The 18467-nt window shown below is 41.5% G+C and overlaps 1 protein-coding gene across 1 annotated transcript in view; it reads right to left on the bottom strand.

The window, feature by feature from the left end:
- The window catches only part of LOC125453258 (high-affinity choline transporter 1-like), an 87401-nt gene that overhangs the window by 9579 nt on the left and 59355 nt on the right, over positions 1-18467 (bottom strand). Inside the window, exons 4-5 of the mRNA XM_048532582.1 lie at positions 12694-12842; positions 12437-12580 (exon numbers count right to left, since the gene is read on the bottom strand). Coding sequence (XP_048388539.1) covers positions 12437-12580; positions 12694-12842 — 293 coding nt within the window. The remainder of the gene's footprint in view (positions 1-12436; positions 12581-12693; positions 12843-18467) is intronic.

Genomic DNA, 18467 nt, shown 5'->3' with positions numbered 1-18467 from the left:
CAATTTTTTGGGTGAAGCCATGATCAGAGTTGATGTGTTAAAACATAGAACTTTTATTCTTGCAAATTTGACTGTCCTGCAGTGTAATCATGTCCCTTTTCTATTTCCTCAACACTTATTTTTATGCTTTAGTTTGAAAATTTTGCAATTTGTTGGTGAAAGAGTTCAGAAGCACCATTCTAGTGCTCCATCACCCTCTCTTGCTGGACAGAAAAGAAAATTGGGTGTCAGGCATATTTTCTGTTGGGTTTGTATGTGAAAAAAAATTGAAAGATTCATAAAAGTTTTTACATACCCAAGTTTCTCCTCATCTCAGTCTCAAATGATTAACTCCTTCTCCTCAGGCTATGCCTACTGTATTCTAATTTCCCTGACTAGGAAGACAGCTTTTAATGCCTACCAAACTGAGTCCTTCAGAATTTTGCAAGCTCCAATGAGATAATCTTCATTTTTCTAACATGCACAGAGTATAAAACCAATTTGCTTAACAAATTGGGCAAACTTCCAATCATCAGTTAAAAAAAATCTAGGGAACTTGCAAATTGAACTATCATGTCTACTGTTTTGTTTTGAAGGCAGGCATGTCCTTCCTTAGTTACAGAGACTGACCTGCACGGAATAGAAACAAAAGCAAAGTTGCTTGAAAAGCTCAGCAGGTCTGGCAGCATCTGTGAAGGAGAAAACAGAGTTAACGTTTTGGGTCCGGTGACCCTTCCTCAGAATTGATGGTGGCTGGGAAAACATCAGTTTATATGCTGAAATCAGGGAGGTGGGTGGGGTAGGGAGTATACGATAGGATAGAGCCCAAAGAGAGAGAAAGACAGTTGAACAGACAAAGGAGTTGCTAACGATCAGGCTGGGAGGGTGAATAGTTGTTAATGGGGACTGTCAGTGACTAACCACGGGAAGTGGTGGGGGGGGGGTGCGGTGTAATGGCAGGCTATGTGGTAACAAGGCCTGGTGTGTGGGGTGAGGGGCCAGGACATGGCAGAGTTTAGACCCTAAAATTATTGAACTCAATATTGATTCCGGAGGGCTGTAGGGTCCCCAGGCAGAATATGAGGTGTTGTTCCTCCAGCTTACATTGGGCTTTGCTGGAACACTGCAGCAAGCCAGACACAGAGATGTTGGCCAGGGAGCAGGGTGGTGCATTGAAGTGGCAGGCAACAGGTAGTTCAGGGTCTTTTTTGCGAGCAGACTGCAGATATTCTGCGAAACAGTCTCCAAGTCTACGCTTGTTTCGATAAAGCCTGCACAGCGTAGCCTAGTTGCGATCTCACCATAGCACGATAAAATTTATTGTAAAACTTTGTTATTCTGGTAATCTAATCCCCTTTCAATAAACCCAACATGCCATTTGCCTTCCTAATTCCATGCTGCATCTTAACACTAACCTTCTCTGTTTCTTGCATGAGTAAGTCGAAAATTCCTTTCAACACTGAAGAGAAACAAGGCCTCCAGCACTGATGAAATCCCTGCTGAAGAACTAAAATATGGAGGACAGGCGCTCTTGATACGAAACCACAAACATGCCACCCTTCTCTGGAAGGAAGAGAGCATGCCAGGAGATTTTCTAGATCCTAATTGTGACCATCTTCAACAAAGAAGAAAGGTTCAGGGGATATTAATACTGTCTATCACAGAAAAGATCTTCATGAGTATCCTCCACAACCACCTCCTGCAGTGACTGAAGATCTGCTCCTTGAGTCTCAGTGTACTGTCTGCCCATCAGGAGGAGCAATGGATGTGATTTTCGGGGTGCAACAAATCCAAGAAAAGTGCAGGGAACAGCCCTAACTTCTGGACATGGCTGTTGACAGTCTCACAAAGGTATTTGATGCTGTCAACAGTGAGGGATTGTGGAATATCCTCCTGAAATTCAGCTGCCTACAGAAATTTGTCACCATTGCCTGCCTGTGTAACAAAGACATTCAAGCTGTGATCCTCACCAATGGATCTTCCCCAGACTGAGTACAAGTGCAAACCAAGGTCAGGGGGGTCTGCAACATCACATCAATGCTTTTCTCCAATTTCCTCATGTACCATTCCACATAATCTCTATGAAGCGCCCTACTAGAGTGGAGCTAACCAACAGAACTATGGGAAATGTTTCAAATGTCAATACCTCCAGGCTAGAATCTGACCATCCCAATTCCTAACAATGTGTTGCAGTGTACAGATGATGCCTTCATGTACACATGGTCAGAGGTCATACTACAAGCCATCATTGATGCATTCGACATGGTGAATACAAGAATGGATCTCATACTAAACTTCTGCAAAACAAAGATTATCTACCAGTCCATTCCTGCCCATTCTTGCTACATAACAATGGCTCTCCCAACCATCAAAATCCACTGCATGCCCATGGATAATGTAGATTATTTCCAACGCCTTCAGAGCCCATCTCAGTGTGAGCAGCCATTGACAATGGAAGACAATATTGACTCCAACGTATCAGTGCAGCCTTTGGATGTCTGAGGAACAGAGTGTTCAAAATCCAAGACCTCAAATCCAGCACCAAGCTCGTGGTCTACAGAACAGCCATGGACCCCACCCTCCTGCATGCATCAGAGCATGGACCACGTACAGCAGACACTTCGAATTCCTACAGCTATCACCAGCACTGCCTTCACAAACCCTGCAAATCCACCAGCAAGATGGGTGTAGCTATGTGCTCTGCCCCTACCCAATATCCCCAATATTGATGCACTGCTCACATGATTAACAACTATAATGAGTGGACAATATTATTAGCATGTCTAATACAAGACTCCCAAAGTGAGTGCTCTACTCTGACCTCTGCAATGGTAAGTGATCACTAGGAGGGCAGATGAAATGCTGTGGCGACATCTCAAAAGCTACCCTAAACAAATGCAACCACCCCACTGACGAATCAGAGTCACTGGTGTTAAACGCACACTAACTGGAGGACCAGCATCGGCCAACTGGTGGAAACAGCATGCAGAATCCAGAATGTACTCCTCACCTGCATCATCAACCTGCAACAGAGTCTGTGGCACAAGGATTGAACTTCTTAGTCACTGCAGAACCCACTCTCCCAGAGTCATTCTTGACTCAGGAATTACCAAAAAAGAAGCCACTTTAGGCTTCTCTGAGCATCAACATCAAAACGTCAGAATACATTTTAAGAAATATGCAATTTCTGTTCTTCTCACCAAAGTGAATAATTTTACACTTCACCACATTATATTCCATCTGTCAAATTGTTTCTCACTTAATGAATCTATCTATGTCTCTTTACAGTATCTGTGTCTCTTCCTTGTAGTGTACATTCACACCTAGTTTTGTGTCATCAGCAAATGTATAAACATTATCCTCAGTATCTTTGTTTAATTTATTAATATGGATTGTAAGTAGCTGAGGACCTAGCACTGATCCATTTGTTCAAGAAAAAAGCCTTTCTATATCTATTCTTTGTTAATCAATTTTTAATACATACCAATAAATTACTTCCAAGTTTCTTGTGTATTAATTTTTGTGCGTAGCGCTTTATTGAATATCTGTTGGAAATTCATATATATTCTATCTGCTGGTTCTCTTTATTTGCTCTACAGCTTACATCCCCAATAAACTCTAATAAATTTTTAAAACATGACTTTTCTTTCAGGGAAGCATGTTAATTTTGTCTTTTCATATCACAATTTCCTCAGCACATTGGTAACACTTCCCTAACAATGGATTCCAACATTGTCCTGATGACAGATATCAGGTGAACTGGAATGTAGTTCCCTGTTTACTCACCCTTTCTTAAATAACAGTTACGTCTGATGACTTTCAATCCATTGGAGCCATCCTGGAATTGAGGGGGTTGGAAAAATCATAACCATATCTCTGTAATGACCACTTTTAGCACTCTAGGGTGTTAGTCATAAAGTTCAGGGACTTGATGTTGTGTTAGTTCCTTGCATTTGTCCCATCTTCTTCTCTCATGATATTCTTTACCTTAAATTCCTCTCTTTTATTAGGCCCTTATTTCTGGTGTGTAAGTTGTGTACTCTATTGTGTTTTAATTGTACATATACTTTCCTAATTAACCTGTTCAGAGATGCTATTGCACACCTCTGGGGAAGATGGGGTTTGAACTTGAGTTCTTAGCTCAGAAGTAGGGGTGTTACCGCCATATCGGAAATAATCCCCCTTGTTAATGTCATTTTATATTTGGAAGGGCTATCAAATACAATTGAATGACTTTCCCACCACCAAATCACAGTGTTTAGTTTTTAAACTATTAATGACCACCAGTAATTACACTGCTAATTTTATAGTTTTTTGTATTTTTTATTTAACCTATTTTTCTACTCAATCCATTCAGAGATGCTATTTCACACCTCCTGATAAATTTTATGAATAACTTGCAGGTCGTGGTTAGTAAATGGATTTTAACTTGAGCAAGTTCAAAGAGATACTCAATTAAACAGGGTGTAGTTGAATGATGGCTAGATGTAGTTGAAATGGCAGAAAAAATAAATAGAGATGGCAAATCAGTTAAATACATATGTCATTTCTGTCTTCAAAAAGGAGGACACAAATAACATCCTAAAACTGTTGGGGAACGCAGGGTCTATTGATTTGCAGGAACCGAGAGACCAGTATTAGGGAAATAGTGTTGTGGAAATTGATAGGACTAAAGGCTGATGTGTCCTCAGGGTCTGATAAACTACATTCCAGAGTAAAAGAAGTGGCGCTGGAAATAATTGATGCATTGGTAGTAATCTTTAAAGATTCAATAGTCTGTAGAATAGTTCTGACAGATTGGAGGATGGCTAATGTAATTTCAACATTTGAAAAAAGGAGGTAGAGGGAAAACAGTAAACTAGAGATTGGTTAGCCTGACATTGGTGGTAGGGAAAATACCAGAGTCCAGTACAAAAGATTTAATGGCAGAAGACTCAGAAAATAATGACAGGATTGGACAGAGTCAGCATAAATTTATGAAAAGAAAATCATGCTTGATGAATTTACTGCAATATTTTGAGGATACAATGTGGTCTGCATGGACTTTCAGAAGGTTTTTGATATGGTCCCACTCAAGAGATTATCATGTACATTTAAAATGCAGAATTACGGGTAGGACACTGTCTGCCACACAGGAGACAAAGAGTAGGAATAAGAAAATCTTTTTCTGAGTGACAGCCAGTGATTTCTTGGAGATCACAAGGGTCAGTGCTTGGACACCAATGATTCACAACATATGGGGGACCTAAATGTCGTATCACCAAGTTTGCAGATGACACAAAACTGGATGGGAGCATGACCTGTGGGGAAGATGCAATAGAGATGATTCAGTGCGATTTGGACAAGTTCAGTGGGTGGGCAAATCCATGGCAGATGAAGAATAATGAGGATTACCTTGACTGGATCAGTTAGGACTGTATTCACTGGAGTTTAAAAGAATGAGGGAGATCTTGTAGAAACCTATAGAATTTGCACAGAACTAGACAGAGTAAATGCAGAAAAGCTGTTCCTAATGATCGGGGAGTCTCAAACTAGATAAGCCTGAGATGGGAGGAAATTTCTTCACCCAGAGAATAGTGAGCCTGTGAAATTTTCTGCGATAGAAAGCAGTGGAGGTCAAAACATTAAGTATTTTCAAGAAGGAGGTACATATAGTTTATAGGGTTGAAGTGATCAAAGAGCACCGGGATGAAGAATAATGAGGATTAATGTGAAGTTATTCACACTGGTAGCAAAGAACAGTAAGTCAGATTGTTATCTGAATCATGATAGATTAGGAAAAGGGAAGATGTAATGAGACCTGGGTTTCTGTGTACACCAGTCACTGAAAGTAAGCACACTGACTCAGCAGGCTGTGAATGCAGTAAATTGCATGCTGGCCTTGATCATGAGAGGATTTGAGTACCAGAGAGCGTATGTCTTCCTGAAATTCTACAGTACCTTGGCCAGACCATGACCCATGTGTGTAGCTTTGGTCTGATCGGAGGAAAAAATAAATGTTCTGCCTATGGAGGGAGAACAACAAAGATTTACCAGACATGGTTCCACCAATGGTAAGATTGATGTATGAAGAGAGACTGGATCAGTTAGGACTGTATTCACTGTAGTTTAAAAGAATGAGGGAGATCTTGTAGAAACCTATAGAATTTGCACAGAACTAGACAGAGTAAATGCAGAAAAGCTGTCCTTGATGATCGGGGAGTCTCAAACTAGAAATCACAGTCTAAGGATACAGAGTAAGCCTGAGATGGGGGGAAATTTCTTCACCCAGAGAATAGGGACCCTGTGAAATTTTCTGCGATAGAAAGCAGTGGAGGTCAAAACGTTAAATATTTTCAAGAAGGAGGTACATATAGTTTATAGGGTTGAAGTGATCAAAGAGCACCAGGACAAGATGGGAACAGGGTACTGAGTTGGATGATTAACCATGATCATATAAAATGGTGGAGCAGGTTTGAAGGGCAGTAAGGCCTATTCTTGCTCCTATCTATGTTTCAATCTTGAGTTATTGTTTTCAGTGAAAATGACTCCTTTAGAGAGAAGTTATATTGATTTGAAACATTAACTTTGTTTCTTTTCTCTCCAGATACTGCTAGGCAACCGCATGTTGAAGCTATGATATGTTATTATTCAAATTGGAATAGAATGTTAATATGGAGAACTTCTAGATTTCAAGAGTCAAATAAAATGATTTGGATTGGTTATCTTTGATAAACAGCTCAGCATAAGGGTTTCATAGTGTGCAAAGACAAATGAGGAAGGTCTGCAAGTTGAAGATAAGAAGGCTCAAGAGAATCATGAAAATTATATGTTAAAGCTCACTTGATCAAAGGCAAAACTCATGTTTTAGAAATAACCCCAGAGGCTGGTATCCCAACACCAAGCCACCCTTAATTTACATGTGAAGATCCTTGACAATGATCTAGCTCCCTTAGAGCCAGCTCTGAGTGAACAGGATGTCTGACTCTCCTGTTTTTAATCTGACAGCCAGGGCTCCCTGATCGGGGCTGTTAATCTGGTCCAATCAGGCAACTCATATTCTATGAGGTCCACTTGCCTGACCTTGTTATAGTCAGTACATCCCTCCCCCTCTGATGCCATAGGCCTTTTCTGTTGTAGCTCCCCTTGGGAAGTTTTAGCACCAGGTTGGATTCCTCCATCTCTGCCTCTGATACAGTTGGCGTGTAATGCACGGTAGCTTGCTTCTTGTGCCTGGAAGAAATTCTTTCTCTTCTTGGGACCGCAAAGATGTTGAGGTAATGACATCTGCCATGTCCATCTTAGATTCCGAGGTATCTTCAATGCTTGACAGGGAGAAGCCACAGGTTCTGGAACAGTTGCAAAAGCTATCGAGGAGCCAGACGCATCATGTTCCTTTCATTGTTTCTCTAGTGTAATCACATCTTTTCTTGAAGTGATCAGAACTGAATGCAGTGATCAGTGGCTACGAATCTTCTTTTTATACAGTTCAAGTATAAAATCCGAGCTCTTGTATTCTGGCATCCCATATAGCTTCTTAACCATCTTATCCATCTGCTTAAATCTCTCTGATCTTCAGCGCTTTCCAGAGTCCTATGCCCATTGTGTAATCCCTCAACTTATTAGCCCTCCCCAAATGCATTTCCTCAAATTTTGTTCCATTTGCCACTTACTTGCCCACCTGACCATTCCTTTGATATTTTCCTGCAGTTTATGGCTATCCTCCTCACTATTTAATATCCTATTAATTTTAAGAATGTCTTCAAAATTCTTAATCATATCTCCTATATTTAAGTACATTAATGAACATCACAAAACAGCAAGATATCCAGCAACAAGCCCTGGAATCTTCAGTGGAAATAGACTTCCAGTCATGTCTCTCTACCATCACACTCTGTTTCTTCCCTCATGGTCAATTTTGGATCTAATGTGCCACTTTGCCTTAAATCCCATGGACTGTTACTTTCTTGACAGTTTGCCATAAGGAGACTCATCAAAGGCCTTGCTGAACTCCAGGTGGATTATATCACATACGTTAACTTCATCAATATTCCTGGTTATCTCCTGAAAGAATTCGATCAAATTTATCAAATACAACCCTCCCTTGAAAAGTCCATGTTGACTATACATGTTTAATCTGCATCTCTCCAAGTACTAATATTCCTTGTCACAGAATTTTGGCTAATAATCTCCTTATTGTCAAGGCTAGATTGACTGGCCTGTAAATTACTGGCCTATAACTTCCTCAATTTTTTAATAATGGGTTAACATGAGTATTCCTCTGGCTCCTCACCTGTGGCCAGGGAAGATCTGGAAATTACAGCCAAAGTCCATGAGATCTCCTTGCTTGCCTCCCTCTGCAGTTTTCATTATATTTACAAAGTTTCTTGTGATGAAAACCAACATAATTTTTCTTCCTAATTGTACCTTTTACGGTCTCATGAAAAAGTACACCCCAATCCCTATGGACACCAACACTTACAAATGTCTCATTATTTAAAAAGTGCTCTGTGTATCTGTTGCTGATAACAAATTGGATAACTTCATACTTATTCACGTTCTATTATTTCTGGCATGTTCCAGCCCTTTCATTCAGCTTGCCCAAGTTTCCTTGCATCTTTCTTACATCCTCTTCACAACTTACGTTCTCACCTAGTTTGTTGTCACTAGCAAATTTGGAATATTATGTTTGGTGTCCACATCAAAATCATTAATAAAGCTTGCAACTAGGTGTAGCCCAAATACTGATCCTTATGATATCCCATGGGTAACACAGTCTTTCATCTGAGAATGACCCATATATTCTTACTCTGACTCTTTTTCGTTAACCAGTTCTTAATCCATATTGTTCTGAAATAGGGTCATCTGACTTGAAATGTTAACTGTTTTCTCTCCACGGATGCTGCCAGATTTACTCCAACAATTTCTGTTTTTGTCTCAATTCATGTTACACCACTGCCACTGCGCTCCCCCTCCCCAACTGAGAGCTTTAATTTTGTTTACCAACATCCTGTATGGGAGTTTATCAAAAGACTTTGAACTCTAAGTGTTTCACATCAACCGACTCTCATTTATCTATGCTACGAATATAGCCTAAAAACCTCTACCTGGTTTGTCAAGCATGACTTTCTTTCATAAATCCATATTGACTTTGTCCAGGCATTTTTTTAAAACTAAGTATGTAGTTATCATATACTTTATAATTGATTATAACATTTCCAACTCATGAAATCAAAAGAACAGCTCTGTAGTTCTTCATAGAACATTACAGCGCAGTACAGGCCCTTTGGCCCTCGATGTTGCGCCAACCTGTGAAACCAAACTGAAGCCCAAGTAACCTACACTATTCCGTTATCATCCATCTGTTTATCCAATGACCATTTAAATGCCCTTAAAGTTGACTGTTCTGAGTAAAGAACCTACCTCTGACTTCTGTCTGATATCTATCATTCCTCAATTTAAAGCTATGTCCCTTCGTGCTAGCCATCACCATCCGGGGAAAAAGGCTCTCACTGTCCACCCTATCTAATCCCCTAATCATCTTGTATGTCTCAATTAAGTCACCTCCTAACCTTCTTCTCTCTAACAAAAATAGCCTCAAGTCCCTCAGCCTTTCCTCATAAGATCTTCCCTCCATACCAGGAAATACCCTGGTAAATCTCCTCTGCACCCTTTCCAATGCTTCCACATCCTTCCTATAATGCGGCCAGAACTGTATGCAATACTCCAAGTACGGCCACAACAGAGTTTTGTACAGCTGCAACATGACCTCATGGCTCCGAAACTCAATCCCTCTACCAATAAAACCTGACACATCGTATACCTTCTTAACAACACTATCAACTTGGGTGGCAACTTTCAGGGATCTATGCACATGGACACCGAGATCTCTCTGCTTGTCCACACTACCAAGAATCTTACCATTAGCTTAGTACTCTGTATTCCTGTTACTTCTTCCAAAATGAATCAACTCACACTTTTCGGCATTAAACAACTTTGCAGATTTGCTATCTGCAGCATATATATGTCCCTCGGTAACCTGCAACATCCTTCCGCACTATCCACAACTCCACCGACTTTAGTGTCATCTGTAAATTTACTAACCCATCCTTCTACACCCTCATCCAGGTCATTTTTACAAATGACAAACAGCAGTGGCCCCAAAACAGATCCTTGCGGTATACCACTAATAACTGAACTCCAGGATGAACATTTCCCCTCAACCACCACCCTCTGTCTTCTTACAGCTAGCCAATTTCTGATCAAACCACTAAATCACCCTCAATCCCATGCGTCCATATTTTCTGCAACAGCCTACTGTGGGGAACCTTATCAAATACTTTATTGAAATCCATATCCACCAAATCAACCGCTTTACCCTCATCCACCTGTTTGGTCACCTTTTCAAAGAACTCAATAACGTTTGTGAGGCATGAGCTACCCTTCACAAAACAGTGTTGACTATCCCTAATCAAATTATTCCTATCTCTTATAATCCTTTCCAACACTTTACCCACAACCGAAGTAAGGCTCACTGGTCTATAATTACCAGGGTTGTCTCTACTCCCCTTCTTGAACAAGGGGACAACATTTGCTGTCCTCCAGTCATCTGGCACTATTCCTGTAGAGAATGACGAGTTAAAGATCAAAGTCAAAGGCTCTGCAATCTCCTCCCTCACTTCCCAAAGAATCCTATGATAAATCCCATCTGGCACAGGGGACTTATCTATTTTCACATGTTCCAGAATTGCTAACACCTCCTCCTTATGAACGTCAATCCTGTCTGGTCTAATAGCCTGTATCTTAGTATTGTCCTCCATAACATTGTCTTTTTCCTGTGTGAATACTGACGAAAAATATTCATTTAGCACCTCTCCTATATCTTTGGACTCCACTCAAAACTTCCCACTACTGTCCTAATCTTACTCCAGTCATTCTTTTATTCCTGACATACCTACAGAAAGCTTTAGGGTTTTCCTTAACCCTACCTGCCAAAGACTTCTATGTCCCCTCCTGGCTCTTCTTAGCACTCGCTTTAGGTCCTTCCTGGCTAATTTGTAACTCTCGAGCACCCTAACTGAGCCTTCACGCCTCATCTTTACATAAGCGTCCTTCTTCCTCTTGACAAGAGATTCAACTTCGTTAGTAAACCATGGTTCCCTTACTCGATCACTTCTCCCTGCCTGACAGGTACATACTTATCAAGGACACTCAGTAGCTGTTCCTTGAACAAGCTCCATGTTTCAATTGTGCCCAGCCCCTGCAGTTTCCTTCCCCATCCTATGTCTTGCCTAATCACCTCAATTGCCTTTCCCCTAGCTACAACTCTTGCCCTGCGGTATATGCCTATCCCTTTCCATTGCTAAAATAAACATAACCGAATTGTGGTCATTAGCACCAAAGTGCTCACCTACCTCCAAATCTAACACCTGGCCCGGTTCGTTACCCAGTACCAAATCCAATGTGCCTCGCCTCTTGTTGGCCTATCTACATATGGTGTCAGGAAACTCTCCTGTGCACATTGGACAAAAACTGACCCATCTAAAGTACTCGAACTATAGCATTTCCAGTCAATATTTGGAAAGTTAAAATCCCCTATAGCAACTACCCTGTTACTTTCGCTCCTATCCCGAATCATCGTTGCTATCCTTTCCTCTACATCTCTGGAACTTTTCGGAGGCCTATAGAAAACTCCCGACAGGGTGACCTCTCCTTTCCTGTTTCTAACCTCAGCCCATACTACCTCAGTAGACGAGTCCTCAACAAATGTCCTTTTTGCCACCATAATACTGTCCTTGACTAACAATGCCACACCTCCACCTCTTTTACCACTTGCCCTGCTCTTACTGAAAGATCTAAACACCGGAACCTGCAACAACCATTCCTGTCTCTGCTCTATCCATGTCTCTGAAATGGTCACAACATCAAAGTCCCAGGTACCAACACATGCTGCAAGTTCACCCACCTTATTCCAGATGCTCCTGGCGTTGAAGTAGACACACGTCAAACTACCTTCCTTCCTGCCGGTACACTCCTGCAATTTTGAAACCTTATTCATGACTGCACTACTCTCAACCTCCTGCATCCGTTTCTGAAGAAAGGTCTGGGCCTGAAACGTAAGCTTCCCTGCTCCTTTGATGCTGCTTGGCCTGCTGTGTTCATCCAGCTCTACACCTTGTTATCTCGCATTAACATTCACCACTGCTTTCTTATCTAGATCCGCAAAGTAGAAACTTGAGTTCCCGTGCTACAATTGGTACCAGGAATGAAATATTTTAGCTCCATGCAGCCCAGTGTCGGGAAATACCTTGGGCCGTGACTAACGATGGCAACTTGAAATGTCACTGGAAACCATTCACACTGCTCATGTGATTCTTGTGTATTTAAAAAGAAACAGCAGGAAAGATTTCAGTTGGATCCTGGTGCTTTGTGTGAATTTATCTTAGACAGATTAAAATCATTGATACTGCATACGTACCATCAGAACGTAATTGTCAATCCAAATCCACGCATTTCCAGGGCTTATGTATCCAAGCCAAGGTTCACGGTAAACATACTCAGTAGCAGTGATGGCAATACTTGTGACCGCAGGATTCAAAATAGCAAAAGGCAGGCTAATGTACTGTATGGAAAATTAAAGCAATAAATCTTAATCCACTTACAAAATGGATTCCCTACATCCAGATGTTTGAAAGTTAACTGTGGATCATGTTAAACAACATTTATTAGACTCACCAATCCTACAAAAATACACAACAGTTGAGCCATGTCTGTGTATGCGACTGAGTACAAACCGCCAATCAGAGTGTAAAAAACTGCTATCACAGTAGAAATAATAATGGCCACATGGATGTTGATTTCAAAAATCACACTCAATGATGAACCTGAAGGAGGAAATGTCATTAGTTACGAATCTGGATGCAATAACTGGAACAATAATATCAATTTGTAGCTGTCAAATGATAAATATTTTAAAGAAATTACTTCACATGCAAGCAAAAATGTCAAGAGATACATATGTTTTCAGACAGCACAAATTTGTTAAGTCACAATGAAGGAAAAGTCAAAGGTCATGTCCAGCAACACCGAACTCTCACTAATTACATGATTGTGCATTACCCCAATCTTCTCTCATGGTCTTGCAAATCCCTCACTTTCCTTATCCCCACTTAGCTAGAAGACTGAAATAACTGCACAGGGGCTGGTTTAGATTAGATTCCCTACAGTGTGGAAACAGGCCCTTCGGTCCAACAAGTCCACACAAACATGTAAAGAATGTACAACTCCACACAGACAGGCACCCAAGGCTGGGTTTGAATGCGGGTCCCTAGTGCTGTGAGGCAGCAGTGCTAACCACTGAGAAGTGGTTGTCATGTAATATATGTTATGTGACTACTTTGCCACCTTCTTAACCACCCCAAGATTAAGTCTATAGTACAGAGGGTGGGCAGGCACCAAAGTTTGCTGCCCACACCCCATGTAATTAAACAATTAATGGTCTAACTTAAAAACTCACTGAGCTCTAAGAGCTCTGAGAGTGACAACCTTGATATCAAGACTGCATTCGACCAAGTGTGGCATCAAGAATCCCAAGCAAAACTGGAGTCAATGGTATCAGGGGGCAAACTCTATGGTGGTTGGAGTCATATCTGACACATAGAAAGATGGTTTTGGTTGTTGGACATCAATCATCTCGGCTCCAGGACATGTATGCAGGAATTCCTCAGGGCGGTGTCCGTGGCCCCACCATCTTCAGCTGCTTCATCAATGACCTTCCCTCCATCATAAGGTCAGAAACGGGGATGTTCACTGATGATTGCACAATCATCAGCACCATTTGTAACTCCTCAGGTACTGAAGTAGTCCATGTTCACATGCAACAAGATCTGGACAATATCCAGTTTTGGGCTGACAAATGGCAAGTGACATTCATGCCACATAAATATCAGTCTATGACCATCACCAATAAGAGGCCATTTATTTACCTCCCCTTGACATTCAATGGTGATACCATTACCGAGTCACTGGTCAACATCCTGGGGGTTGTCATTGACCATAAACTCAACAGGACTCACCACATTAACACAGTGGCAACAAGATCAGGCCAGAAGCTAGGAATACTGCAAGTAACTCACCTCCTGACTCTTCAAAGCCTGTCTACTATCTACTAGGCACAAGTTAGGATTGTGATGAGATACTCCCCACTTGCCTGGATGAGTGCTGCCCCAATAACACTCAAGAAGCTTGACACCATCCATGACAAAGCAGCCTGCTTAATTGGCATTTCACCCACAAGCATTCACTCTCTCTACCAAAGCTCAGTAGCAGCAGTGTGTACTATCTACAAGATGCACTGCAGAAATTCACCAAAGATCCTCAGACAGCATCTTCCAAACCCACGACCACTTCCATCTAGAAGGACAAGGCCAGCTAAAATATGGGAACACCACCATCTCCAAGCTCCACTCCAAGCCACTCACCATCCAGGCTTGGAAATATATTGCTGTCCCTTCACTATTGCTGCGTCAAAATCCTGGAATTCCCTCCCTAATGGCATTGTGGGTGGATCTATAGCAGATGAACTGCAGTGATTCAAAAAGGCAGCTCACCATCAACTTCTCAAGGGCGACTAGGGATGGGCAAAAAATACTGGCCAGCCAGCAACATCCACGACCCATAATGTGTAGAAAAAAAAATTCACTACCCACGTCGTTAAAGGGTTGGTGTGAGCAGATGGCTAGGAGTTTAAAAATATTTACACTGGCAAGAATGGAAAGCATACTATCTTCACAGGTGTGCCCTTTGTGCATTCCTTGCAACCACAAATATGTTGGCCAACAGCTCCAATGTATGGGACATCCTCTCAATAACTGTTGGGAGTCCCACTATCCATCAATTTAGCACTGCGCAGTAGGCCAGGCTTATTATTGGTCTTCAGTGGAGGGGCAAATGATCCCTAGTTTTCAGCCAACTGACTCTCTTACACACACATACAATCACTGTCCCATGTGCTTGTGCTGTCATGCCACATCATCAAGTTGGAAAAGTTCTGCATCCAATCAAAAGGCAATTTACTTTTGATTTTGATTGCCTGATGAAACTGTGTGCACACGATCAGTCCAAATTTTTAAAAAAGTTAATTTAGAAACAAGTTAGATAATTGAACTAGAAACATGGTTACTAATGGCAATCCATATATCTACCAAACAGGTAGATGAGAGTAAACCGATTGATGTGGTGTATATGGATTTCAGCAAGGCGTTCGATAAGGTTCCCCACAGTAGGCTATTGTACAAAATGTGGAGGAATGGAATTGTGGGAGATATAGCAGTTTGGATCGGAAATTGGCTTGCTGAAAGAAGACAGAGGGTGGCAGTTGATGGGAAATATTCATCCTGGAGACCAGTTACTAGTCGTGTTCCGCAAGGGTCGGTGTTGGATCCACTGCTGTTTGTCACTTTTATAAAAGACCTGGATAAGGGCATAGAAGGATGGCTTAGTAAATTTGCAGACGACACGAAGGTCGGTGGAGTTGTGGATAGTGATGAAGGATGCTGAACGTTGCAGAGAGGCATGGGTAAGCTGCAGAGCTGGGCTGAGAGGTGGCAAATGGAGTTTAATGCAGACAAGTGTGAGGTGATGCACTTTGGTAGGAGTAACCGGAAGGCAAAGTACTGGGCTAATGGTAAGATTCTTAGTAGTGTAGATGAGCAGAGAGATCTCGGTGTCCATGTACACAGATCCTTGAAAGTTGCCTCCCAGGTTGACGGGGCTGTTAAGAAGGCATACAGTGTTTTAGCTTTTATTAATAGAGAGATCGAGTTCCGGAACCAAGAGGTTATGCTGCAGCTGTACAAAACTGTGGTGCGGCCACACTTTGAGTATTGCGTGCAGTTCTGGTCACCGCATTATAAGAAGGATGTGGAAGCATTGGAAAGGGTGCAGAGAAGATTTACTAGGATGTTGCCTGGTATGGAGGGAAGGTCTTACGAGGAAAGGCTGAGGGACTTGAGGCTGTTTTCATTAGAGAGAAGAAGGTTGAGAGGTGACTTAATTGAGACATATAAAATAATCAGAGGGTTAGATAGGGTGGATAGGGAGAGCCTTTTTCCTAGGATGGTGACGGCGAGCACAAGGGGGCATAGCTTTAAATTGAAGGGTGAAAGATATAGGACAGATGTCAGAGGTAGTTTCTTTACTCAGAGAGTAGTAAGGGAATGGAACGCTTTGCCTGCAACGGTAATAGATTCGCCAACTTTAAGTACATTTAAGTCGTCATTGGATAAGCATATGGATGTACATGGAATAGTGCAGGTTAGATAGGCTTGAGATTGGTATGACAGGTCGGCACAACATCGAGGGCCGAAGGGCCTGTATTGTGCTGTAATGTTCTATGTTCTATGTTCTATCATTTAAATCCCGGCTGTGCTTGAAGTCATAACATGTCTATTCATATTTTTAAAAATTTTATTTTAAAAAATTAAAAACTAGAAAAATGCAAAAAACTCTACAGTAAAGCAAAGACAAATGTTTTAAAGAGAATGAAGTGTCTTAAAAATCTCATTAGACTTCCCTCTTCTGAATTCCACCAGGGTCAGGTGAAGGCATTTCAATCACAGACAGAGAGGATGTGCTGTGAAAACTGCAGAGTTCCTTTGTGAGCTGACACCTCTGAGGGAGCATGGGAGTGCTGCCAGGTCAGATTCAGAATTCATTACCCAGAAACCTGCCTGGGTGTCAAAACAAACGGCAACACAAATTCAGGTTCTCACTCCAGGATAATTGGGACGCAAACACTGGAGCTTTGCCCTGTTCCCATCCTTGGTTGCGAGACAGAGGGGCTGTGCTGCCTGAGCCTGGGTCCCCTGAACTCATAGAATACAGTGAATTGCATTGCTTGCACCCTGTCACCTGGGCCCGAGTTCTTCCGCATTTTTAAGAGATTTGTTTCATCGTCATTTTTTTCTCAGGACTGTTCACTTTTTTGCAGAACAGGACACCACATCCAGATAGACAGAGAGGGGGGAGTCCTTTTTCTGCATGTCTCTTCATAAGCAGAAAACACACTTCATGTCAGGGCTGCTCACAGACGGTGGTTTGTAATGTGGCAAATCTGTTTGTTCACCCATTGTCAGAATTCCTCTGTTGTCTTCTGATCGAGATTGAAAAACTTCTATCCTCCTCTTTGCAGAATGAGTTTTGTATTTAAGACTTCGTTCCAAATATAACTAGCATTTACAAAGTTTCATTCTGAGAGGCGTTTGAGTGTCTCATTATGAGTTATACATTTCAGATGATTTGTGAAAATTGAACAGGTACAATTATGGAAGAGATGCATGTACGGGGGCCTGGAAGTACATGTACATAGCAAATTAAAAATGGCAGAACAGGTTGAAAAAGCAGTTAACAAAGCATATAGTATTTTTGATATTGTTAATAAAGCTTTTGAATACAATATCAAGGTTGTTATGTATAAGCCATTATTTTCACCTAAGGTGAAGTTTTACATCCATTTTAGGCTCCACACCACAAAAAAGATATGAAGGCATTTCAGAAAGAGTGCAGAATGTGATTCTGGCAATGAAAAATTCCGTTATGAAGATAGATTGGAGAACTTGGGATTGTTTCCCTTGGAGTAAGGTAGACCGAGAGAAGATCTGATAAAAATATTCAAAATTTTGAGAGATCTAGACACAATAAATAGGAGAAAATACTTCTACCTGTGCAGGGAGCATGAAGAAGAGGGCATATATGTAAAGTAATTACTTGAATAAGCAGAAGGGTTACGAGTGTCTGTTGTGCACTGTGTGAGAGCATGGTGCAGGGATAGGAACTACAGATGCTGGAGAATCTGAGATAACAAGGTGTAGAGCTGGATGAACACAGTAGGCCAAGCAGCATCAATGGAGCAAGAAAGCTGATGTTTCGGGCCTAGGCCCTTCTTCAGAAGAGAGTATGGTGCAGTCAGGTTCACAACTGTTCACAGTAGCTCTGGCTAAAGTGTAGCAGATCTACAATAAGAATGCCTTTAACTTGAATTGATCTAATTGTCTCATACTTGATCTGTTCCACCATAGTGGGGGCGATTTGTATCTCATGGATTGTGACTGCGCCATATTTCCTTCCCAAGGTAGTTCTGCCAGACAACTTAAATCCAGCAGGTAGAAGATTTCAAGAAGCCAAGATAAACTTCTCTATTGGCATGGCAGCACGATTCTGTTATATAATGTTCTGTTGTCTCTCTCATAAGCTGTACCGCAGATAGCCTCTAACTAGGATATGTCTTTCAAGATGTGTAGTGGGAATATATTGACACTAGCTTATGATTTTCAGGACTTACAACACTAACGTTTGTAAAGGCTTCAGATTACCTTATTCCGTTGATATGGTGTAAGAGGTTAACAAAATGAAAGCTGGATGTAAGTTTGCTCGCTGAGCTGGAAGGTTCATTTTCAGGCGTTTTGTCACCATTCTAGGTAACATCATCAGTGAGCCACCGGTGAAGCGCT

The sequence above is a fragment of the Stegostoma tigrinum genome, chromosome 6, assembly GCF_030684315.1.
Source record: "Stegostoma tigrinum isolate sSteTig4 chromosome 6, sSteTig4.hap1, whole genome shotgun sequence".
Lineage (NCBI taxonomy): Eukaryota > Metazoa > Chordata > Chondrichthyes > Orectolobiformes > Stegostomatidae > Stegostoma > Stegostoma tigrinum.
The sequence above is the reverse complement of the archived record's forward strand: the minus strand, read 5'-3'. Positions and strand labels throughout refer to the sequence as shown.